This window comes from Melozone crissalis, unplaced genomic scaffold (genome assembly GCF_028551555.1).
Source record: "Melozone crissalis strain CALT ecotype California unplaced genomic scaffold, PUWL_Pcris_2 ptg000013l_1, whole genome shotgun sequence".
NCBI lineage: Eukaryota > Metazoa > Chordata > Aves > Passeriformes > Passerellidae > Melozone > Melozone crissalis.
In genome coordinates this window covers 44,496,467-44,521,268 of record NW_026535791.1, presented here as the reverse complement: position 1 = coordinate 44,521,268, position 24,802 = coordinate 44,496,467, and the positions used below count along the sequence as shown (strand labels likewise).

Below are 24,802 nucleotides of genomic sequence, written 5' to 3'. Positions count from 1 at the left end.
CCTCCCCGCCTCCCTCCTCCCTCCGTCCCCGTCAGCTCTCGCCCTCTGCCGCCCGGCAGAGCTGGCGGCTCCCGGTGCCCGTCACCCCCCCGATTTTTCTCTTCCCCGACGAGATAGCTGCGGCCGGGGCGGAGGGGCAGCGGGGAAGGTCCTGACTAACTCGGACGGGTTCCACGGAGGCAGCCGGTCCCCCTTCCCCGCCTTTGAGGGCTGCGGGGTGCCGGGGCGGCGGTGGCGGCGGCGGGCTGCGCGCCGCGGGCTGCGGGGGAGCGTGTCAGTGGAAACACGGCGGAAAACCCCCTGTTTAGTAGGTCCCCGCCGCCTTCGCCTTTTAGCTGCCGTTTCCTCTCGGGCTGTTCTTCCGTGCCTTCAAGAGCGCCCTTTTCAGCGCAGCAGCGCTACCGCGGTAGGAGATTTCGCACCCTCCCGGCAGGATGGGGTCTGGCTCATCCTCTCGGAAGTCTGGCGCGCTTCGTGCTGTGATCCCGCACCATCCAGCCCTTCAGCAGCTCTGTGAAGAGCCTTTGCAGGCGCACTGGAGTGTATCAGTTTTTATGGTTTGCGGTTGGGAATATGCTTTGTATGTATTTTGGGAGTGTCTGGATACAAGCAGAAACTTCTTGGTTTATTTAAGTTGTGATTCAGTAGGGCTCTGCTCAGCATCCGAGAGGTGCCGGCACTTTCAGCACCCTCGGCCTTCAGCATCCAGCCGGGTCATTCCCTTTGGTCTGCAGTGGGAAAGGTTCAGGTCATAATGGTGCTGGCAAATTTCATAGGCTTCATCTGTCTAGTTATACCCTATCATACTGTCATCTCAAACTGGATTACCCCTCAGTTAAATTTGTTTAGATTGTGCTGTAAATTATTGAACAAACCTAAAGTGACCACCTGAGACTTAAATAATTTATGTGCAACTACACATGTGTTTCTGCTGGTTTAGCTATATACATTTTTAAAAGCTGGAACATGTCTAGTTTATGCATGGCCTTGAAGTATGCAGTTTGATACAGTGAAATGCTTAAATAATCATCTAAGTACTGCTGAGCTGTAGCTGAGCTGCTGGTGCCTGTGCTAAGAGGAGTGGTTGCAACACCCAAAGAGAAGGATGAAAGCAGAACCAACCAACTCAAACTCATGATAGTTATTGATTTGACACAATGTTGCACATACTGACTGCTGGTTGAATCAGGTTGCTACTGTTCCTTTTGCTTTTTTGTTTTCTGAATTTTTTCTGAGTATTTTGGAGGATTCAGATAGCACAATGAGAGGCCCTAAACGCAGCATCTTGGTTTTGTTGCAGCAAATGTAAAAATTATGCCTGTGTTTTCTGGAAAGGCAGGCGGTTCCTTGCATTATTGGATAATATTTCTACTCGCCTGGTTGCCCTCTCTTGTTTGCGCGTTGGACCAGCTGCCAGTTCCTCTCCCTGGGATAATCCCTCTAGCTTGCAGCCTGGTTCTTTGTGCACCTGAGCTGCTCCAGAGAGATCGGTCTGATGCTAAAATAATGGGGAAGCTAAGTTACAGTTTCAGGGTACTGAAACAGGGTAACAACATCGGTGTCCTGTTCGCTTATCTGGTAGTTTGGGAATCACGTGAACTTCCTAAATTCACATAGTCCTTATAAAACTTTGGGACTTGGGATCTTTGCCTCTCCTTGCTATTAAAGTTCATCAAGACAGTTATCATTGCCCTTACTTCTGGCTTTCATTTTGTCCATCTCCCATTCTGGGACTGATGATATTTCCTGGCATTCTGTGCTCTCTGTGTTAGCTCTTTATAGGGGTCTCAGTTGTCTATATCTCTCATTGTGTTGAGCTTGGGTTTCTCATTGTAAGGCATTTTGCAGTTCTTTCTATTCCAGTTCATTATTTTGCTTCTCATGAATTTTATCATCGACTGTGTCTGCTTCTCATGTACTTGCATTTGTTCCCTTCCTCATAGGTAGTGTAGGCTTTCTGAGTTAATGTTTAAAGCCACAAACCTATCTGTGCATGAAGTTCCTCAAATAAAGCATGTTACTGGCGTTATAGGTGAGGTAACTGTGGTCCAAAGGTAAACACTTCCAGTAACCTAGATGATGTGACTGAGATTTGAACACGAGAGCGTGTAGTTCTGCAACTTTATTGATGGTTTCCATTCTTTTGTTAACCATGCTTGTTGGTTATGCCTTGTTTTGTGGGCCCTTTGGTAGAGGTGATATGTGCTGTGATGTAAGCTTGGGAAGAATAGCTCAAATTGGACTGGAATCTCTTGGTACCATAATAGTAAAGAACATTTTTTCCCCTGTTGTTCTGAATGCAGCAGTGCAAGAAGGTGACAGAGACTGCTTCCAAAGAAAATGCAGAGCAAGTTATTTATTGCTGAGTAACATACTTGCATCAGATATAGTTTATAGTGGGGGAAAAAACTTGGCAGTGCCTTGAAAGAATGTTGACGGCTAATGTTTGACTACTGTAGAGATGATTTAATACTTTGAAAACCTCTCCCCTCTCTTTTAAAGTTGGTTTATTTATTGCCCTATACTCTCTTTGTCCTGCTTAAGACAGTGTGATTAACACAACTGGCTGGTTTTGGCCAGTTGGTGATTTTTCTAATACCAGGGTATGGAACTTTCCTGAGGGATAAATCTGAGCTGTAGGTAACTTAGGTTTTATCTTTATGCCTGTGTGGTATAGAGGAGTTCTGGGTTGATGCCAGTTGGTATGGATTGAGCAGTCTCTGCAGGTGGGGCTGTAGTTAGTGCTTTAGCTGCAGCTGAGATACGAAAAAAATGGTTGTGGATAGATCAAATCCTCTTGCACTGAGCAAAGATGAGAGATGTAGGTTTGCACACAGTGTTCAAAGCTCTGGTCTCTCAACTCACTGGAGACAGTTCTGCTCCTGCAGTTACATGAGACCCACTGATTTCAGAGGGGTTTTGTTGAAGTGAGGTCTTAGGAGTGGGGCCTCCTGAAAGTTACTGCGTCCTGAAAGCAGCTGTTGTATCAGTTTGACACCTGCCAGGTGACACATGACCTTCCCTTGCGCTGAAAGTCAAATTGTAATGTTGGTGATGTGTGTGTTTGTCCTTTGGTGACCAAATTCCTGTGAAATACAGCTCCCCCAGATGCAAATAGTCTTAGAAAAGGCACACATTAAGAAGTTCTGTTCTCTGAGCCAAGACTGAGGCAGCGAGAGGGTGGTGCACCTAAGACACAGAAGATGTAGTGTATTTCAGTTCTTGGGGGACTCTTGTAAGATTCTTTGGCATAATCTGTTAAAATTTTGTTTCCTTTAAACAGGACTAGAAGAATAAAGAGAAGCTGGATTGATGAGTACGATGAGAAGGCATCCAGCAGTTTGGAATGGATTGATTTATGATACATCTGATATGTGAGAGCTACATTTCGTGTTGCTGCTGTCCAGTACTGGAGCTGACTTCACTGCAGCGAGCCCAAGTGATCAGTCCTCACCACTAGCAGAACATAAGCAAGTGTGATGCTGAAATGAGATGAGGCTCCGAAATGGAACTGTGGCCACCGTGTTAGTTTTCATCACTACTTTCCTCAGTTTGTCCTGGTACACTGCATGGCAAAATGGGAAAGGTAAGGAAAAAACTCCAAAACCTAATCACCTTCACGTGGCTGCATTTCTGTGTGCTGCTGCTGTATGGTAGCAATCTGTAAATTGCTTGTTGACTAGCTCTGCTACAGAAGGTACTGCCTTGGTGAAAAATAAACAGTTGCTAATAAGTTCAGGAAAATTAACTTTGAGTGGTCCTCATTTAAAAAGGGAAAAAAAAAAGAAAGATACCTTAGCAAAAGCAAGTGCTGCTCTTGGATGAATGGGTTGGTCAAGGCTGAGGAGTTGTGGTTCGATTTTATTATTTTTTTGTTTCTTGGTTTATGGTTGTTGGAGAAACATATGTTTGTTTTTGGTTGGTGGTTTATTTATTTCTTTTCGTGTGTAACATATGGCCAATGGACCCAACTAGAGAATGTTATTTTTGGTTCTGCTTTCTGTCTTCCCTGGTGATTTACTGATGGCAGTGGCAAACTGCCAATCAACACTGTTGGAAGACTTTTCTTACTGTCTTTGAAAAAAAATTTAAAATGCTTTTTGTTAAAGTACCATGTAAAAAGTGAAATACAATTATGAAATCCACTAGGTAACAGGAAATGCATCTATTAAAGTAAGGTGCAATTTTATAAAATACTTAAGTAACTGTTTTGTATAGTAGACTTTTATCTGTTCGTATATCTTTGCTCTTACTGCACTCCCTGTGAACCCTGAAAAATCCAATTTTTCTGAGGGTTGGGATTGTTTATGAAAGCAAGGTGATTTAGTTTTGTCCTTCAGTAAAGCAAATAAACTTGTTCAGCAATGTTTTCTAGAAGAAGAAAGGATTGTTTTTTATTTTATAAACATCTGATCTCTTGAAAAATAGGAGACTATGTCCTTCAAAGATCAAGTAATTTTAAAACTAATAATCATCTCAGTGATTGTTTGTTCTGACCGTTCTGCAGAAAATATTATTTTCAGTTGTGCCTCAAGTCCAATTAGAGGAAGCTGAGGTTTTCCAGGAATACTGTCTGTTGTAGCATGGCCAACTATTAAAGTAAAAAAGAAGCAGATGAGCTCTGTGGCATGCTGGTTTTTTTTTCCATTGGACACTTGTGGAAGAAGCAGATGCTTTGTGATCTCTGCTGTAGCAGTTGGTTGGTAGGCCACCCTTCTGAATGCAAGCAGCAGGAAAAATGTCAGGTTCTCAAGGTTATGGTAATATATAGAGATTTTTAATTAGACAATAAAAGCTTAGATGTGGCTAAGACAAGAAAGGGGTGTCTGAATAGCGCTGGAAGGTAGTACTTTCTTCATTTTGACTACTAACCAATTCAGTAGTTACATTTTTACTAATTTCTTGCTTAAGAACCTTGTAAGAATTTTGTTCTCACTTCAGCAGAGATATGTTTCTATGAAATTCTTCCATATGTTTTTTTCTTTCTTACCTGATATATGACTTGCAAGTCTTGTTCTCTTTTGTCAAAGCATGCCACAAAGAAAAGTCTCTGCTAAATCAACAAAAACCTGCTATTTGGAGAATATACAATATATGGCACTTTGCAACAATTTAAGCTTTTGTTAGTTAGACTGCTCTTTTTTTATACTTTTATTTTCCATCTGAGTGCTTAAAATCAATACTTTCTTAATGCTGGTGTAAAAGTTCTGCATTTATCTTCTTCAAGATCTTGCTGTTGAGCATTATGATAGTTTGTGAAATAAAAATCAGTGTAACAGGACATCAGTAATTTGTTAATTAATCATGTCACAGTCATGAAACCAGAGTCTAAATAATATTGTTCAAGAGATGTTCATACATTGAACATTGGTTTTTAATTTTTTCACAGGTTATTCAAAATCAAAACAGATTTGAGTTAATTCAGTACCACATTTTCAATCAATGCACAATGGAAAGGTTTCAGAGACTAACCATAAATATTTGCTGAAGTTATTTTTTCCAGTTCAATGTAATTTTATAGCCTTGTGGGATGGTATTTTAATTCATTGATAACACTTTCATTACAAATTTTTGAGTGGCTAAGTTAGAAACAAACATAGCTTGCTGTTCCCATTCGCTGAAAGGCTGTGGGGTGTCACATTCTTTGATGATCCTATTTTGTTTTTCATTACATTTAGATTCCTGTACGTATTTGTCAATCTTTGGACTGCAAGTTAAATCTACAGTTAGAAAGAAATGGTATTTTGCACTTTCTTAAAGAAAAAGCTACCTCCCTCAAATTGCCCAATGATAACTAAAACAAATTCTGCTTTTTAAAGCAGAAGCATAATGCTTTTTTTTAACTACCCTAATCAGTTTTCAAGTGATTAATTTTAATTTAGAAACTAAGATCTTGGATGATTGTCACTTGAAATGCAGCATCAATTGTAGAATACCAATTAGACTGGGATAATCTGATATTTTTGTAGATCATACCTTCCTCTAGTAAATGTATGTAGACTTACTTTAAACAGGATGGGATTTAGATACTTGTAAGTGATACAGACTTTTAAAGCACAAAAGTTTGTCTCAGTAGAACAATGCTTTACAAATTTTAAGATAAGCTGAGAAGTTGCCAGGAGCTGAAGGAAATTTTCATTGCTGGAAAAAGCATGGCTGTATCTTACCCAGAGGTTTGATTATGTGAATAACATTTCACAAGTCATATATTGCTATGTGCATGAAATGGCCCATCATATGATTTTGCTTATAAAATAACTGTGTTTGAAGAAGGTTCACTGAAATATTTTTGGTCATTGGAGAGAATCTTCAAAATGAGTCCAAGGTCTTTGTTGCTTTCTGGACCTCATTCAATGTGTAGAAGCACTGGTGGTGTAAGGAAGCAGTACAAGTCCTGAATGCATCTGGGAAAGACCTCTCCTGGGGGATTCTTGCAAATCAGTTGAAAGACCATTTTCTAGGGTTTAAAATGTGCTATGGTTAGCATGAATGAAGTACATGTAGGAAATGGAATCTTAAAAATTCTGTGGTGCGCAGAGGAAACACTTTAAATGATCTGCAGTCACTTCACATTCACAGTTCAGTGTAAGATGTCCTTGAGTTCCTCCTAAAACCGACCTCTTATGCAAGGAATAACTTTATGCTTAATACCATCTCCTCTGACTGAATTGTGTTTTCTGGTACTACTGACCTGCTCAGGGTCACTGGTCTTCACCACCCCATTTGTGAGCTCTAGAAATGTGTTGGGTTTTTTACCCTGAAGGCACTGCTCTTAAGATCTAACCAGTACAGAACAGTACTGCATACCTATTAGACCAATCACAAAATTTACATCAAAGCAGTTGTGTGCTATGTAAAATGTGTAGTCTAGATGCTTTGTTCTTTAATGTGACTATTGGTCTGAGTCCATAATGTTCCAGGAAGAGTCCTGTGCTCCATAATGCTAAATAACTTTCCCTACTTGGATCAACAAACTTCCTGATGGCTGTGGAAATTGGGAAGGAAGGTAAATAACTTCACTGAATTAGTGCAGGCATGGTAGGATAGAATTCAAGTATTTTTCATTTAAAGTATGTAACTTTTATTCTTGACCAAAGACAGTTGTTGGCAGTGTCTTGCATCACTTCTAGGAGATGTTTGGCTACTTGAAGTGTTGAGAACAGGTACTGCAATATCTATTGTGAAAATCTGATGCAATTTAGTCCTTCAGAACTGGTTAAACTATGTAGTTGTCACAGCACCCTGAAACCATTAGTGTATTTAATCATTCTTCTTTAATGATGACGGATTGATTGAATAACTTCTGGTTTTCAATTCATTCAGGGGTGTTTTCCAGCTGCAGGATTTCCTTACTACATGGGGATGGTTTATTTTGGTACACTAATACAAATTCCCATGTGAAGACCTCCAGGAAAAGTTTTGAGATATTTATCTAGCTTCCTGGTTCACTGAACAGTCACTCATGCTCAAGTAATGAAGGTTGAATGTGTTTTCTGTTAAGCATGAAGTTTTATCTCATTTGGAGAGAAAATGGCCTAGACTTTGTAATAAAAATGTCATCTTCTCTCTTTTCTGTCTGTTTTTGCAAAATTAGAATTGCAGTGCTGGTTCTCAGCCACAATAGTGGTTAAGTGTTCAAAAACATCTAAACTTAGCAAGGATAACAAAACCTAACTGTGACTAAAACAAGAAACCTCAGCCAGGGGTGGCTAATTTTGGAGTAAGAAGCAGCAATATTTATCCCCAGAGGAAGAAGATCCTACAGGAAGAACCACAGAGGAAACAAGGCAAGGAGGGCAGAATCTGTCCTATCTATCTATCTATCTATCTATCTAATCTTCCCCCTTGGCAGTAGTTATGCAATATTCTCATTAAGAAAAGGTGAAAATTCTGAGAGATAAATGTATTTTGCAGCTATAACCCACCTTAGTTTCTACATGGATCCTAGGAGAAGCTGTTGTGCAGGTAAATGCTGCTACAGCCCTCTGGCTGTGTGTTCTGATCTTCAGAGTTACACACTCATTTCCCACTGATGTGTGAGTTAAGACCAACCAACCAAAAAAGTTAAATGGACTACAAACTAGGAGGAGTGAAGGCAGGGAAGGGATGGGCTGGGATGCTAAAGTGGAAGGTGCTGTAACAATTTATGCCAGTTTGGAGAAGAGGGGGCTCTTTAATTTCTGTTAAATATCAGGAAAATGTTGTTTTCCTTTGGAAATTCTGTTGCATATCCTCCAGGAGGTGAAATTGAAGGAAATAAGAATTTCCTTTTTCTTTTTAACACTAGCACATGAATGTTGTTCTGTTCTTTATCTAAAATAAACTTCAAGCTTGTTTTCAACAAGAAATTGGCCTATAGCTTACTGATACTAAAAATAGTTGTATTTCATTGAAGCTAATCAGGCATGTAGGTTTGGTTACTGGTAGTGAGCACTCTGTCCTGAGTGAATAATACAGAAGAGCTGTACAGCTGTTCAGGTGGGACAGCGTTTAGGTCTGCAGCATCTTTGTGTCTGTCTTATGACTGCTGCAGGAGGACTGCTCTGGGAGCAGTGATTTTTGGAGACTGCAGTGAAAAGGATTGCTACCAAAGGGGTTTTGCAGCACTGCCTTGCTCCTGGCATTTTTTTGGAACCTGCTAGCTAGGTTAGCTCATCTGTGCATGGGATTATAAAACTTGGTTACTACCAGAGTATTTAATGGGATCGGGCTTAGCCAACACCTTGAGGTACTGCTCTTGATTACAGCCTAGTGTTAGAGCTGGGGAAAGCCCATACTTCTGCTCAGTGTAGCTTCTTGTAATTCTTCTTCAGCCTGAGTCTTCTGTGCTTCCATGAGATACCCCCTCTTGCATCCAGCCAGATATGGAATGCCTGCTTCCTAATGCTACATTAGTGTTAAGGAGTTTTATTTTTACCAATTTTTGGTAACAACTCCTCCAAAATCCTGGCTTCTGCTCACATCCAGAGACTATTGAGATTATCATGGGTGTAATTTAGCCAAGCTAGAAAAGACAGTTGCATCTGACACAATTGCTCATTACTTACTGTAATATTTTTAAGTGAGTAAAAGGGACTTTTCAATGATCTGTCCTTTTTTGATGGCATTTGATGTTTTCCTTAATGAATCTAGAGAATTTTCACTGGATTTCAAACACCATGATGGGAGGAGCAACAAAAGTAGACAATGAGATTGAAATTTAAAATTGATTAAACAAATTGGAGACCAAGTCAGGAAGCAGGGTGAAGGTGGGTTGAAGATGGGTGAAAGTGCCTCAGTCAAAATATGGGGTGCTGAAAAGAAAATCAAATGTGTACTTGAAGAATTAGGAAGCAGTTTTATGTTGGCATTATAGGTAGGAATGGCAGTCATGCTACATATGACTCATCACATTATTGCAGAAAACAATAGGAATTGAGCAAAAAAGAGGTTTAAGGAAATACGTATGAAGTCTACTGCTCTGTAAGACACAGGAAATCTTTCTGCTCTGCTTTGTACTGTGTCTGCTTTGGGATGGTGCACTGGAAAGAAAATAGATTCATTAGATGGGGTTCAAAGAAGCAACAAGTGATCAAAGATCCAGAAAGTCTGCTCTGTAAGGGAAGGGTCATCATCTGGACATTCCTTATCTTAAAGGAGAGGTGTGAGGTGAGAGACAGGATGATAATTTTCAAATATTTTAAAAGTTCTTGCCAAGAATTTCTTGTCAAAAAAAGAAAAAAAAAAAAAAAGACGTCATCTGTTGTTTGTGGCCATAGTGAATAACAGGATCTAAGGGGCTGAAATTGAATGGGAGAGGAAGGTTTGATAGTGGACAATTTTTGTAGTGGCAAGAATAGTTACATAGTAGAGTAGATTATTGGGGAGGAGTTGTTGGTGAAGAATTTTTATGTAGGCAGTTTCAAGAATAGTTAAATCAGCAATGACAAATAAATGATACCATAATTGGTACCAATAGAGATTTGGGCTAGCACAAAAAGAGTGAGTCAGTATGACACTTCCAAAATAAATCTTACCTAGGGAAGACCTACAGCTGGCAGGAATGCTCTAGCTTTGAAGTAGCAATTGTGGTGAAAATAATTTTGAGCAGGGGATTGGACTAGATGACCCCCAGAAGTCCCTTCTAACCTAAATTATATTAGTTATTCTTGGCATTCGCCAGGTTTATCTCTCTTTATGCCAAGAGCAACATGACAGTGTGTTTCATTACTAAATAATATTGATGTTTGCATGAGATATGAGAGTGTTGCCATTTCTTATAATATAATTTGATCCCTTAAAATACATTAAATATTTTCTTGTATTTATCAGATTCCTTTATCTGTTTATTTTTAGTCTCTTGCTGTTATTAACAATAAACAGCCCCTTCTATAGCTAGGAGCCATGAACATACTGCGTTAGAAAAACATCAAAAAATGACTTACTTTTATTTTCAAGTGTGATTTTTTTTTTTTTTTTCCCTCCCCTCACAGTTTGGAGTAGTACCTTACTCAGTAACCTTTTTCCTGCTGTGTAATTATGACTTTATTTGCTGCCAGGATGACAAAAAAGCTTTTTTCTTTGTTGATACAATCTTTAGGACTAGAATCCTGAAAGTTGGGGTTTTTTTTTTTTAAGATGATACACTGGTAAGTCTATAATTTAGTTTTGTTTATAATGCACTATATTTTGTTTTCCTGAGCATGGCAGAAAGTGAATAGAAAGCAGTTTCCTTGCTCACAGTGAAAGGCTTTATTCCAGCTAGTCTCTGCCTAAAAAGCAATTGCTCTGCAGCATTTTAGAGCTGTGCTTCCAGCTGTTTTTCTGGTTGTCTCCTCAGCTTTCATGCAAATTTCTGCCTATTCCTGTGGATGCTTCCCACAGATGTGCCACCCATCCATCTAACTGTAAACAACAGATCCCCTCTTTTTTTTTACATACTTGTGACAGTATGTAATTTTACTATATAATGCTCAAAAATAACTTAAAAGTTTTCAGCGCCTATCAAGCATAAATTTTGCTATAGTCGCCTGCAGATCCATTGTGGTCTTACATATCGGTGCCATGGATGTGTAAGTTTCCTCAGACAGTTCAGAGGTGGGCTGAACTCAATCTTTTTTGCCATTACAAATTACTAGTGTGGTGCTTGTGCCAATAAACAGCCCTCATACTTGGTTGCACAGCCCCTGGAGACAAACTGTAGAGCTACTGTTTAGAGAGAGATTTGAATAAAACAAATGTGATGGGATTACATTTGACTTACAAGGTTGTTGTTAATTTGCAGCAATGTGTGAGCATGATGAAGCTTTGATCCTGAGTTGTTTGCAAGGGGGACAACTTAGGAAGAATGTGTTCTCAGAAACAGTTTGTTCAACACAGTTGTCAAGGCACAAAGAAACAAGGAGTGTCAGCAACCTCAGCCCGCTAGCGTGTGTGGAAACAATAACCACACTTTCGCAATAACTTCAGTTTTGTGCCCAGGCTATTAAGAATTTCTAAAAGTTTCAACTCTTAAAATAGTGCTGGTAATTTTGAGGTAGTAGTACTCACTCCTCTGAGCAGTTATTTTTGCTAGATGAATTTTTTTCTAATGTATTGCCATGTTAAACATTTGGCTGTAGATCAATCATTAATCTCTTTTTAGGAAGCTGGGTTTTCTTGCTGTAGTTCCTGCCTTGTATGTATATGTTTGTTTCTGAGAGGAGGGAAAGGAATGATTGAAAGTAAGAGCATCTTGATTTACATGTACAGAAACTCACTGAGTTACTGACAGTTCTGTAGTAGAAACAAATCATGTTAAAGTGTTTGGAAGCTTTCAGGTTATCAGAAGTAGCTGCTTTTTCTGTGTTCTACTGTGTTCCACTTTGCTGTGCACTTTGTTTCCTTGCCACATTGGACTCTAAGTTAACTATGCTGAGAATATTCAGCATCTTAACCCTCAAAAATCTTGAGCCCTGAATGTTGAAGAATATGTGAGCATATTAATGTGATAATTTTTGGACAAGGTTTTTGACCCATAAACAGGAGTCTTCCTGGACAAGACTTCAATTTCTTTGTGGAAATTTTGCCTGGGCAGAAATCCCTTCAGAGGCAGAGCCTGCAGCCTGGATGGGTGGGTGCTGCTGCACAGGCATCCTGTTGCTGATGAGGTTACTGCATGAGCAGAAACTCCAATTGTGTTCACACAGACGGAGTGTGCACAGCAAGTGACACCTTTGGGAAGCTTTCTGTAAGTGCATATTTGTGATCAGTAGTTGCTGAGCAGCAGTGGCACAGTAGTGCTCAATCCATGTGCTTGGGATGTCTGAGAAGGGTCAGCCACTCACTGCACAGTTGGTTGGTGTATGTGCTGTGAGTCACAATCTGGAGGATGTGTGGAGGTGCATGTGTTGTAGAGTTTGTTTGTGTGGAAGCATCAGGGTTAAACATTTTTGCTTTGCACAAAGCTCTCTGTTGAGGAGAGGGGCTCTGGAAGAAGTAGGGGAGACCTTTCTGGAATTCACATGTGTACACACGTGCTGGTAGACTAACTGCTTTCTCATAGACTCCCTCAGGTCAGGGCTCATTTTCCCTTGCTCTCCTCCTCCACATTGCTTTACTGAGTTGTACAGAATGCTATTTTATGTTACACAAAGACCCTGAAAAAGGAACTAATGCTTTACTCTCTACTTGTAGTATGTTGCTTTAGACCTAACTGTATTTAACTCAGTTTGAGGAAAGTGCTTAACTTGGAACAAGCTGTAACTGAATGGAAGACTTCTCTTGTTGTGTTTTGGGATCCAGCAATTAACTGAATTGGGTTTTGTGGTATTTTAGCTACATGTAGATTAAAGTGAGCAAAGGTTTGAATTGGGTGAAACTGAGACAGGACAGCAATGGATGTTAGGACATTCACAGGATGTTTAGTTAAGGGCTTTAAGTTGTTTTAAGTGCAATCATAAGATAACCTAATATCTTGGATAATGAATGTAGGATGGCTTTTTTCAAAAATTGCATTTAAAACATGCTACTGTATCCTCTTTTTCCCTCCTTCATAATACTGTTTTAGTCTGGCTTGGTTCAAATTTACTGCAGAGTAAAAGTGGACGTTGTATTCCTCTGAGTTTGTTGGAATGCTCTGTGCTGCCACTGCTCACGTTCTGCTGATTGTGGGTGCAGAGCTGCTGCAGCACTGCTGCTGCTGGGGGTCAGAGGCTGCTGCTGGTCAGGGGTGGATCTGTTATGGATAGGAAGGCACACATGGGGAGCAGCATTAGGGCTGGTGTGTACTTGGCCTGAGTGCTGGTTTTGAGGGCTGGGGCAGAGGAACAGGGTCTTGGGGTGTGGAACAGAGTCTTGGGAAAGAGCAGGAGATGCAGAGACAGAACCTCCTGTAAATGAGGAGGGGTAGAAACTGCTGGAAGTCAAATCTGTGGAGCTTGTATGGATGCTGTGTTTGAGTTTGGGGGTACCCTCCCCACCTCAGTCTTGGCACTCTCTAGCCACACAAACTTACCAGAGTGCCAGGTGAGAGAGATGGCTTATTTAAAACTCAAGCAGGCATTTACATGTAAATTGTATGCCTCAGTTTTGGATTTTTCATGATACTGCTAGTTCAGTCCTTCAAAGTGTAAGACAAATGCTTGTGATAGTGTTCACAGTTACAGTCTTAGTCTTATTTTTGTACTTGCTTATTTTTTTAATTAGTGGAGAATAGCTCAAAGCCTGGCAAGAGCCTATACTTCAGCTTTTTGTTTTTACCTGTATTGGTGTTGTGGTACATCCTAACTTCTTATCAATGCTGTTGGTATTGTTAAATCTGCCATAGAAGAAAACAATACTAAAGGCTACTTGGCTTTGTTGTTTATTGAGACATTATAGATGCATTTTTCAAATGGAAGTTGGATGTAGGAGTTTGTTATTAGGTTAGGTTTTTATACCAAAGAGGAGTGTTTCCATTTGTGTTGTTTAGGTGGAACTGCAGAGTGTGTGGCTGATGGAGTTGACTCTACCCTTCATTCTCAAAAAAAATAGCAAATTGATTGATATACCACAATAATGATATGAAAGCAAAAGGACACTTAATAAAAACTTCTATGGCTTTATTGATTTGCATCTTTCAAAATTAAAAACTGAATTTTCCATCCAATTTTGGCAATGCAAAATTTTTTGGGTATGAATCTTTAACAAAACACAAAGTCTTTCCTGTAAGGAGAATAAAAACTTTTTTTCAGTTATTCTTTATTAAGATCATATTTCTTGGATGTCTTCTTCTGTGGGAGTAATTACTACGCTGTGCTAATTCTTCTACAAACTCCTTGTTTCCTTGTTGCAGAAAGGATCAATATGAAAATGATAATTCTATTCAGAAATGTTAACCCATTTGCAATACAAGTGGTGCCATATTTCTCAGTGTTATAGCATCATAATGTTCAGTAATACTGATGAAGAGTACTATAATGGAAAAATAATTTAAAATATGTAATTAGCACAGTGATTTGGAATATTTTAACCAAAATACTAAATTTCTTCACTGAGTATTTTGGAGACTCTACTTGTCACCAAAACATTTCAAATTTCACCTTCCTATCCTTTGTGGCACACACATTCTAATGGCCTTAGTCAAGGCTAACTGGAAGCTCAGTAGTGGAAGCCTTCTCTAACCTTGTGCAAGCATCTTTCTTACTGTTTCATTGTTTTCCTGTTTATGAGGCAACTGAGATCATCTCAGTTGATTAGAGCATGGTGCAAATAACACCCTGTCCAGCCTGGCCTTAAACATTTCCTGAGATGAGGCATCCACAACTGCTCTAGGCAACTTGTTCCAGTGCCTCACACCCTCATAGTAAAGCAGTTCTACCTTGCATCTAATATAAACCTACCTTTTTTTTTTTCAGTTTGAGGCCATTTCCCCTTTCCTGTCACTCCATGCCATTGTAAATGGTCCCTCCCCAGCTCTCTTGTTGGCTCCCTTTACGTAGGAAGTGCTGTAAGGTTTCCCTTCCAGGCTGAACAACCGCCAACTTCTCAGCCTTGTCTTCATAGGAGAGGTGCTCCTCTGACCATCTTTGTGACCCTTCTCTGGACTGTCTCCAATGCATCTGTGTCTTTCCTGTGCTGGGGACCCCAGAGCAGGATGCAGCACTGCTGGTGGGGTCTCATGAGAGCAGAAAAGAGGGGCAGGCTCACCTCCCTCACCCTGCTGGCCCCACTGCTTTTGGTGCAGGCCAGGACACAGCTGGCTTTGAGGACTACACATGCTCATTGATGAGTCCTGTTGAACCTCTTGTCAACCAACAGCCCCAAGTCCTTCTCTGTAGAGATGCTCTCAATCCATTCTCCACCCAGCCTGTGCTTGAACTTGAGATTACCCTTACCCAGAAGCAGGACCTTTCACTTGGCCTTGTACTTCATGAGATTCACTTGGTTCCATGTCTCAGGGCTGTCCAGGTCCCTCTGGATGGCATCCCTTCCTCCCAAGACATCAGATACCACACAGCTTGGTGGTGTTGGCAAACTTGCTGAAGGTACAGTCAGTCCCACTGCCCTTGTCACCAATAGAGATGTTAAAAAGTGCCAGTCCCCGTGCTGACCCCTGAGGGTGCCACACATCACTGGTCTCCACGTGGATATTGAGACATTGACTGCAACTCTGACTGCAGCCATCCAGCTCATTCCTTACCCACTGAGTGATTCATCTGTCAAATCCACGTCTCTGCACTTTGGAGACAGGGATGCTGTGCAGGACAGTGTCAAATGTCTTGCACAAGTCTGGCTGTTTGCAAGAGGTGAGAGTTAGAGGATTAGAAGAAGCTTGAATGATTACCAAATTGGTAATTTTATGGAAACTTGTTTTCTCTTTCAAATCCCTTTTCCAGTTTTAACTTAGCAAGTTAGTAACAAAGAGAATCAAACCCCCTACTTCCATAAATTCGGTTACAGCAGAGAATGTTGTGTTAGTAAATGGAATTAGAAGTACGGTAGGTTATAAAATGTGGTATGCAGAGAAAGTTTTCTTTAAAATAAAAAGAAAAACACCACAAAAGAGCTTCCCAGGAATTGGAGGCCACTAGATAGCATGATATCTTAATATAGGTCTATGTGCTTGTTTGTAGAAGGTAGCTGAAAGTATTATTGTCTGATTGAGATCTGAGGAGAAACATGAGATGTCACAGATAACTTGTAGTCAAACTGACTCCAAGAGGTCAGATTACCTATGGGGTAATTACATTTGTTTATATGGTCAGCAAATCTGTAAGTATTTCAGGTGAAGGGTTGTTTCTTGTGCACTTTTAACAGATGTGAAAGAAATGTGTGACCTAACCCATCAAGGTTAGGTTTTGTTGTTATTTTTAATGTTGAAATTATGATACCATGCAGAGATGCTGATTCTAAAGCCACACACTGCTCTGATCAGATCAATGGTTATGGCTTCTTTAAAATGTCCTGTTAGGAATGAGTGTGATTAGCTGTTATGTGGTTTTTGGAAGATACTCCTGTTCACTGGTGGCAATAATATGTATGTATACACATAGATCTAAACTAAATGATGGAAGCAAACATAATAAATGAATGCAACAAGTATGCTTAATACACATGTTTCTGCAGAAATGTAGAAGAGATTGTTTAATTTTAGTATGTTTAAAAAGCTATAGAAATGCTTTCTTTCACCTAATGTGCTTCAGTCCTTCAGTGTTGCCAAGAATGCAGGCTAGCTATTGACCTGTCCTATATCTTAAGTGTGCTTCAGTGTTATGGTTGTAATGTTTGCTTAAACTGGAGCTTTGTGTTTGCTTGAGCAGTATAGTTACAGTCTTCCTTTTTATTTGGCAGTTAGTGTGAAAAAATAATTGTGACATGATGATCTTTGTAAAAGCTGTCACTGTAAATTATGTTTTTGAGGTAATACTGTGATGTTGTTGAAGGTTTCCTAGTTTCTCTTACACTGCTGAATGCTTTAAATCTTGTGTGAGACATGTTAGAAATGTCAAAGTGGGACGTTTTAGTGACAGTTACTTGAAGGTAATTTTCTTCACTGTAAAGAGTTACTGTCCATGTTACATGAATTCATTGCTTTGTGTACTCAGCTGAGCTTTTCTTGTATCACTTTCTTAAACTGAACTCTTTGTGCCATGAATGTCTACAGCATAAGTTGCAATGATTTTTGTTGTTCTGCTTTGCTTCTTGGGAATAGAATGTATGAAGGGATGTATGAACACATCCCGTAGTGTTTCTGTTCAGGGACAGAGATGTGTTAAATACTGATTGCTTATTGTGGGACAGATTTAGCACATGATTTCAGTGACAGTTTTATATCACTGTCCCCTTCAAGAAGAAATGCCAGTAGAGGTGGCTTTACTTAGCTCTGGGAATAAAATAAGAACCAAGTAGCTGGAACCTAAAAGCCCTGAGGTTGATATTCATCCTTAGAGTGTTGGGCAGTGTTGTTTACTAGTCAGAGAAGTGCAAACAGTAAAGTTAGCAGTAAAGTTAACAGTCAGATCAGGACAAATAATTTGCAAATGCGTGATTGTGCGATTTCTTTTTTGAAGTTCTTTTGTTTTTTGTTTGGGTTTTTTTTTTTTAGGGAGGGGGATTGGGGAGTTTTTGGTTGGTTGTTTTTGGGGTTTTTTTGTTGGTTGATTGGTTGGGGGTTTTTTTGTTGTTTGTTTGTTTGTTTGCTTGCTTTTTCCCCATCACTGTGGCTTGCTTTTCTCTGCCTTAAAAGAAGACCTTCAGCTCAAGTGCTGCCAATAACTCTTCTCAAACAAATCATGTGTTTAATTATCTTTATTGTCTGAAGCACGTGCACAGACAGAGGACCACATGCTTCTGTTGACTTGACCTCCTTATTTGTGGGCGTCTGGATTTTCTGATATATTATTCTTTTTATTCCTTGTGTCCAAAGGAACATTCAGACTCACTGTCAGCCCTCATCAGGGGATGTTTGAATGTGCTGTCATACTGGATTTTATAATTGATTTGTAAATCTTCTTAATTGTGACCTTTCTTTATTGAATAAATTCTATCTAGAAGCGGAGGTGTGCAATTGCATCTGGAGACATTTAAAAATGTTCCTGGCTGTTCTATCCAGCTATGAAGATACTCCTTAAGTAAATAATTCATCAGTTGTCACAATTCTAGTTTGGCTTCTTTGGCTTTCTAATTTCTTAGGACTTTTTTTCCTCTAGAAAAATGTTGAATTTTGTGGCTTTTTAGAAAAAAAAAATCAAACAAACATGATGTACCATTTCATGCTTCCATTTTCATTGGTAAGCTACATAATTTTTAGTGTATTTATATTAAAGATTGAAAAAATGGAGGGAAAGCAAATTCTCAGATCAAAGAACTATTTACAAGAAAATTGATTCTGAAATTAATTTACAGATCAAAGTACAAAGGTTTTACCAGTTGATATGACAAAGGATCATATTCAGATTGCTTAAAAAAATTTAGAGAAAACAACTTCAGCTCCTGCTGCAATGGAATGTTTAAACATAAGTATCTAGACTGAGATTGGATCAGGCCCTGAAAGTTTCAAAGCAAGCACTTCAGACTTGTGCTAGTGCACTAAATGTGGGGAGAACAAAAAACAGTATTTGTTTATAGAGATCCTTGAAGTGCAAAACGTAAAAAATTGCGATGAGAAATGAAGTAATTAGAATTATTGAGTTACTTTTTTACCAAAGTTAGGAAAACCTGCAGAACCTTCCCTCAAAAACAAGTTGTTCTTCACAATGAAAGCTACTTGAATGAGCACTTTTAAAAATACTTGCAGTCCTGATAAGTACATCTCTATGTGGAAAACAAGGGCAATAAAGAGTAGTTCTGATGGATTGTTTTGGTAGATTGAACTAGTGAATTGCTGAAATGACCTATCAATTTGAATAATAAGATTAGGGATAAAGAAATGACTTGCCCACTTGTTTTCCTGCATCTTGATTTTGTTTGTTTGTTTCCTGATGCAGAAAATATTTTTTCATGATTAGCAGGATGCATATTTTTGTGAATCATCTCCCATATTTTTCTGTCTTTAATTTCACAGAGTATTATACTCACAAAAATTTGCATGTCCTCTAATCCCTTCAAAATAATAAGATAGCTTTATGAATAGGCATAGCTACAAACTCTGTAACTAAAAAGGCCTACAGAATCAAGTGTTGAAAGAGGACTGATAAAATTTGACCTTGAGCAGTTTTCTTAAGAGCTTTTATTTATAGCATGTCTTGTTGTTAGCCTTTACAGTATACTGCTTTATTTGTATTTGCATGGTTGATTGCTTTACTGCTTTAGATTTTATAACTCATCATAGCTTGTTTATAAAAGGTTTTAATTTCACTTTAAGAGCGGGGAAGCTAATTAGCTTTTGTTGAGTAGTCATCCATGGTAATACATTGTAACATTTCAAGGACACCATGTATCAGCTTTTAGCCAGTTTTGAGACAAGTCAAAATTTGATTTGTGTGCACGCTTAAACTTTGGGGACAAATTTTGTTAACACCTTCTTTACTCTTCACTGTTTGACATTGCTGATTTCTAAATATGATTTGTGCCTATGTGCAGGTTTTGACACTTGATAATTAGCTCAGCTTGCTATAGTGTTTTGCTGGTTTTGTAAGTCTGAATGTCACAGGAGGATTCTGGAACATCTTTAATATCTCTTGTGTGGACACAGCTTTTTGTCTGTGCCTGTGTGATTGATTTGACAATTCCTCTGCTTGTGTCCCTTCAGTCGGACATTTGAGAACACGGTGCCTCGTCTGTGGCTTGTGAAAATCTCTGAGCTCTGGAGTCACTTCCAAAGGGCAATGGAGGCAATGTGCATGCTGTCTCAGTAAATGCCAGTGTGTGGATTTTGTCTGTGCATCTTTATTGTGGATACTGGATGACTGTGCAGTGCAGTAGGAACAGAATTTCATATCACAATAATGGGTAATTGTATTTGCAGTTACATTTTGCAAAACCTGTGCTAAAAAGAAAGTATAGCCTTTGTCAAAGAGTGTCAGTTTTAAGATGAAGTTTAGAATTACTTAAGTGTTAGCATGGTAAGAGTTTTATTTTATATATTAGAAAAATTCACTTTTTCTGGTTGACAGTGAAAATAATTTAGTCTGGCACGTATTAGCATAGCAGGGTTTTAATTTAAAAGGATATCTGCTTTTAAGAGATGAAGATGAGTATTTTATCACTAATACTACAAATGTGATGGCTTGTAAGGTACTTGGGTATTATGAACCAAGCATGATCTAAAAGATTCATATTGCTTACATCTGTGGGAATGAAATGCAGGTCCATGCAGGTATCATCATGACTTACTGGATACTGATTTACTTGATACTACAACTTCATGGATCACATACAACATCTGAACTGATTTTACGGGAAGTGCAGAACTTAATTTTTATACCTCATGTAGCTCAAACAAAGGAATGTTCCTGTAAGAGCCGTGCCAGATTGAATTGGCTGGCACTTTGACAAATCCCTAATTCACTGAGGAATGACCTCCTCTTGCCTCACCACATTCTCTGTGTGAAACTCAGTGTGGAAGCTTGCTGCCAGTTAAGACCTCTACTCTCTATCAACTTGTAAACTGATCAACATCCTTGATGGGAGTGTAATGAATTAATACATGAAGCTTGTTAGAGCCTCTGACCCATGGCATGATGGTAACTACTGTAGGGCTTTTATAGTGGGAGTAAATGAGTTGGAGAATAACTAATCACAGAAATACCTGAATTAGCACTAACTACAGTGTGTTCTCACACATTCAAACATTTATTTAATGGCATTTTAATAACTCTTCAATAGGGTGTACAGAAAAATGAGGCTTTTGCTGCAGAACCTTTAACTTGTAAAAGCTGAAAGGGTTGTCGTTAGGGTGGGCCATAAAGTGTTACATTGGCGAATGCAGTGATACATTGGTGAATGTGTGATACGTTGTTGATTTGATCATGATTTGGAGTCTCCCCGCTTGGGTAGAGGAAAAGTCCTGTTGTGTCTGGTATCTGTTCCTTCTCTAGGTGTTTTACTTATTGCGTATTTGTGTACAAAACTTTGTTGCCAACCAGAGCCTTTTGTCTGTGTGTCCTGTTGCTCTTTAATGAAAAAAGGGGGTGAGTGAGGTATGGTTCAGTTGGGCAAGGGCAAAAAATATAAATCAGGCCTACAATTAATTGGCAAAGCTAAGCCCTCTGTGCTTGGCTTGCTATCTTTTTTGAGTGCCAAGTCTATTGCTGATTTCCTTTTTGTCTGTGTGGCAGATCCATCACTTTGGACGTTTAGCTGGTTTGGAGTTTGAAGGAAAGCTCAGCTGCCTGCTTGTGATATGGAAAGGTCATAAAGCTTTTCCTGATCTTGTCTGATGCATCTGTCTTTGGTACAACCAGCCATACTAAAACAGAGCTCTTGAGTAAATTATAGCTTGTGTTTTATTCATTTAATTGTTTATTTATGTGAATGCAGCCACCTTAGTTCAACAATCTTAATTCGATGTGTTCAATTTTCAGTTGTGAAAATGGCCTGTGATTTAACATGTTTGTGAACCTGCTTGATTGATAAGATAAATAACAGCTTGCAAAGCTTTCATGCTGCTTTTTGTGTTGCAGACTGTAGTTCTTTTAGCAGACAGTCAAGGCTTTCCTTGAGAATAATGGCAACACTGAGGATTGCCGAAACATTCTTTGGTTGCGAAAGGGTTTTCAGGCAATTCTGTTTTCTTTTACAAGTGTGCACTCCACTCAGTTTAGAAGTGCACTCAAATAGTTTCTTCATGAAGTTTTCATGTTCGAATAGAATAGGCTGTTTCAGTTGGAAGGGAACTACAGTGGTCATGTAGTGCAGCTGCCTGTCCACCTCAAGGCTGACCAGATGCTAAAGCAGGTTGTTAATGTCATTGTCCAAAGGCCTCTTAAATACTGACAGGCTTGGGGCATTAAAAAAATCTAACTTAGCTAAAAAAGTAACATGAACCAAAAACTAAGCTGTTGATGATTTTTATTGACTTTGAGACTCTGTAGCCTTGAAATTGCTTTGATTGAGTTTCCACAGTATGTTTTCTGTTTTGTTGTTCAGTAGATATTTCATTTGGAATTACAATTCAGCAGGTGTTCTGACAGTGTTGGTAATTTACCTGGAATTCAGATTTAAGCTATTTCAGTTGAGCTGAAATACTCTGCAAAATGCTTTTCTAAATTCAAACTACAGCCTATTTTCTTATTCCTTTACTTGGATGTCCCTTTTTAAGTCAAGGGAAAACTCTTTGCTCTTATGAAAAGCAGGGGTGAAAGTACATTAACAGATTTTTCAAGAAGTACAAAAGCCCAAACTAAGAAATTATATTCATGCAAAGATGTTAGAAACTCCATGTTTTAAAACTTTGAATTTTTCTTCAAATTTAGACAACTCTTTAGCAATCTGTGTAGTCAGTATTGTCTATGGCTAAGAGGAGAGTGGACTGAGTTTGTAATTTTGGGTTAGTGGTGTCTTTTTGGAATTTTTTTTTTTACAGTTATGTAGTAGAAGAGTTGTAAATAACCCAGAGGAGGCTGAGAGCTGAGATTTCATCCCTGATTGAAAACCAGCAAACCACCCGAGTTTCATTTGAATTTTCACTTTTCAAAGGACTGCATCAACTTTCAAGTGAGCTTGTCTAAATTCTAAGTTCTGCATATTTAAGGGAATGTATTGCAACAAAGGAAAAAAGTTGACAAAGTACTGATTCAGTTGGCACAGTGCTGGGAGAACTGCACAGCATCTGGCCAGCTAAAATATTTAGTCTTTAGCTTCTGGAGTTTTGCTGGACCAACTAGAATTTAAGAGAAAAATTATGAAGAATTAATGCTTTCATTTCTGGAGTAATTTCTTAACAAGATATTTATTTTATTTGATCTTTGTGGCTTCCAGAGAAAAGTGTGGAAAATCTTCTCATTTTAATGTAAAATAGTACATTATTCTTAAATAAAAATATGCTTGTATGCTGAAATTATTGGAGACCAGATGTCTTCAATATTGGCTACAGCTGCTGTTAGAGGGATGTTTTGTTTGTCAGAGAACAGACAGATATGTTTGGGGTTCTTCCATCAGTGTTGTAAGGCCAATAACTTACTGTCTGAATTCCTTCTTCTGTCCTCTTGAATAACTCTAGTATGAAAATAAGAACAGAATCCATAATCCTGTAGAAAAAGAATCTTTTTTTACTGGTGGTGATCACTCTGTTTTCTCTGTGGTTTTGGGCTCACTACTCTCCTTTTTACTGTAATAGCAATCAAAAAAAGTGTTTTCATACTTCTGGACAAGAAATCAATTCAATTTCTTTTGGTTTTGGAGAAATCTCTCAACAGTAAAACACTAAATGGTCAAATGTATTTTGAAAATATCAGGTGCATTATTGACTGTTTTGTATATGCAATGCCTACAAGTCAGCTTGTCATAGAATGGGAATCTCAGTTGGAAGGGACCTACCAACAATCATTTAGTCCAACTGCCTGACCACTTCAGGACTTACCAAAAGCCAAAGCATGTTATTAAGTGCATTGTCCAGATACCTCCTAAATACTTTATGCACTCCAGGAAACCTGTTCCAGTGTTTTACCAATGTCTCAGAACAGAAATGCTTTCTGATGTCCGATCTGAACATCCCTTGGCATAGCTTAGGGCCATTCCCATGTGTCCTGTCACTAAACACCAGGGAGAAGAGCTCAACCATCCCTCTCCAATTCCTCCCCTCAGGAATCTGCACAGAGCAATGAGGTCCCCCCTCCAACCTCCTTTTCTCCAAACTAGACTGACCCAAAGGCCCCAGCCATTCCCCCAGGACAGACCTTCCTGCTGTGTTCCCCTCCTCTGGATGCATTCAGAGAGCTCCACATCCTTTTTAAACTGTGGGGCCCAGAACTGCACACAGCATTCCAGGTGAGACTGCACCAACCACTGCCTTTCCCTCATCTTGCCTTCATCCCTGAGGAGAGTGATTTTATCTCAGAATGAGACCAAATTAGTTGAATAGGACTTTACCAAACTTGACCTCAGTCGAAATTAAAATAAAAATAGATTCTTAAATTTAATCTTGTAGGCTCATTCTCACATACTTAGTCAGGAACTCTAAAAAGTCAAATTAGAATATTTATAAAATGCTGATGGCTTAAGGGATGCTTTTCTAAAGCCTGGTACATGTGGTCAGTGCTGATGGTGGTACTGTAAAAGTCTAAGAAGTATTTTCTCCTTTGCAAGTGCCTTTCAGTATGAGATCAAATTTGTTGTGGTTTTTTGTTTGTAAGTAACAAGTATCTGAGCAGTTGATCTTTGAAGGGCTGCAAGTATGCTAAAGATATGGGTGTTGGTCATTTAAATTTAATTTGTTTAGTTTAAAAGTACAGGCAGCCATATTATAAAACAAGTACCAAAATGCCAAATTACACATTATTCTCCAAAAACATGAAAAGGGCTCTACTAGTGTTAGAGATGTAAATGTTTTAGGTCATGTAAGTTCACATAAATAAAGAATTATTTTTTACTTTCATTTTACATAAATAACTAGAAAAATATTCATAGGGTAGTAGACTTAAAAATTTTATTGTATTTGTAATCTTAGGATTTTTAGTTACATTTCACTGAATAATATTGTGCCTAATTGAAAAAAATTGCTGTATATTTGTGAAGGATAGATTCCCAGAGTTTATGTATCTTTTAGAGCAGTCTCCTTAACCTAGATATGTCTGGTTGAAGCAACAAATACATGTCTAGTATTTCTCAAAGGAATTAATGCTTTTGAGGTCTCCAGTACCATGGATGCAATACCAGTACAGTTCACTGGAAGCATCAGAACTGAACTACTTTGTTAGTTATC

At 38.9% G+C, this 24,802-nt stretch overlaps 1 protein-coding gene across 2 annotated transcripts in view; it reads left to right on the top strand.

The window, feature by feature from the left end:
• Positions 1-3,411: 3,411 nt before the first annotated feature.
• The window catches only part of MGAT4A (alpha-1,3-mannosyl-glycoprotein 4-beta-N-acetylglucosaminyltransferase A), a 70,257-nt gene continuing 48,866 nt past the window's right edge, over positions 3,412-24,802 (top strand). Inside the window, exon 1 of one of the 2 annotated variants that reach the window (XM_054271602.1) lies at positions 3,412-3,586. In XM_054271602.1, coding sequence (XP_054127577.1) covers positions 3,493-3,586 — 94 coding nt within the window. In that variant the 5' untranslated portion in view covers positions 3,412-3,492. The remainder of the gene's footprint in view (positions 3,587-24,802) is intronic. The other variant, XM_054271603.1, reaches the window with a different exon arrangement.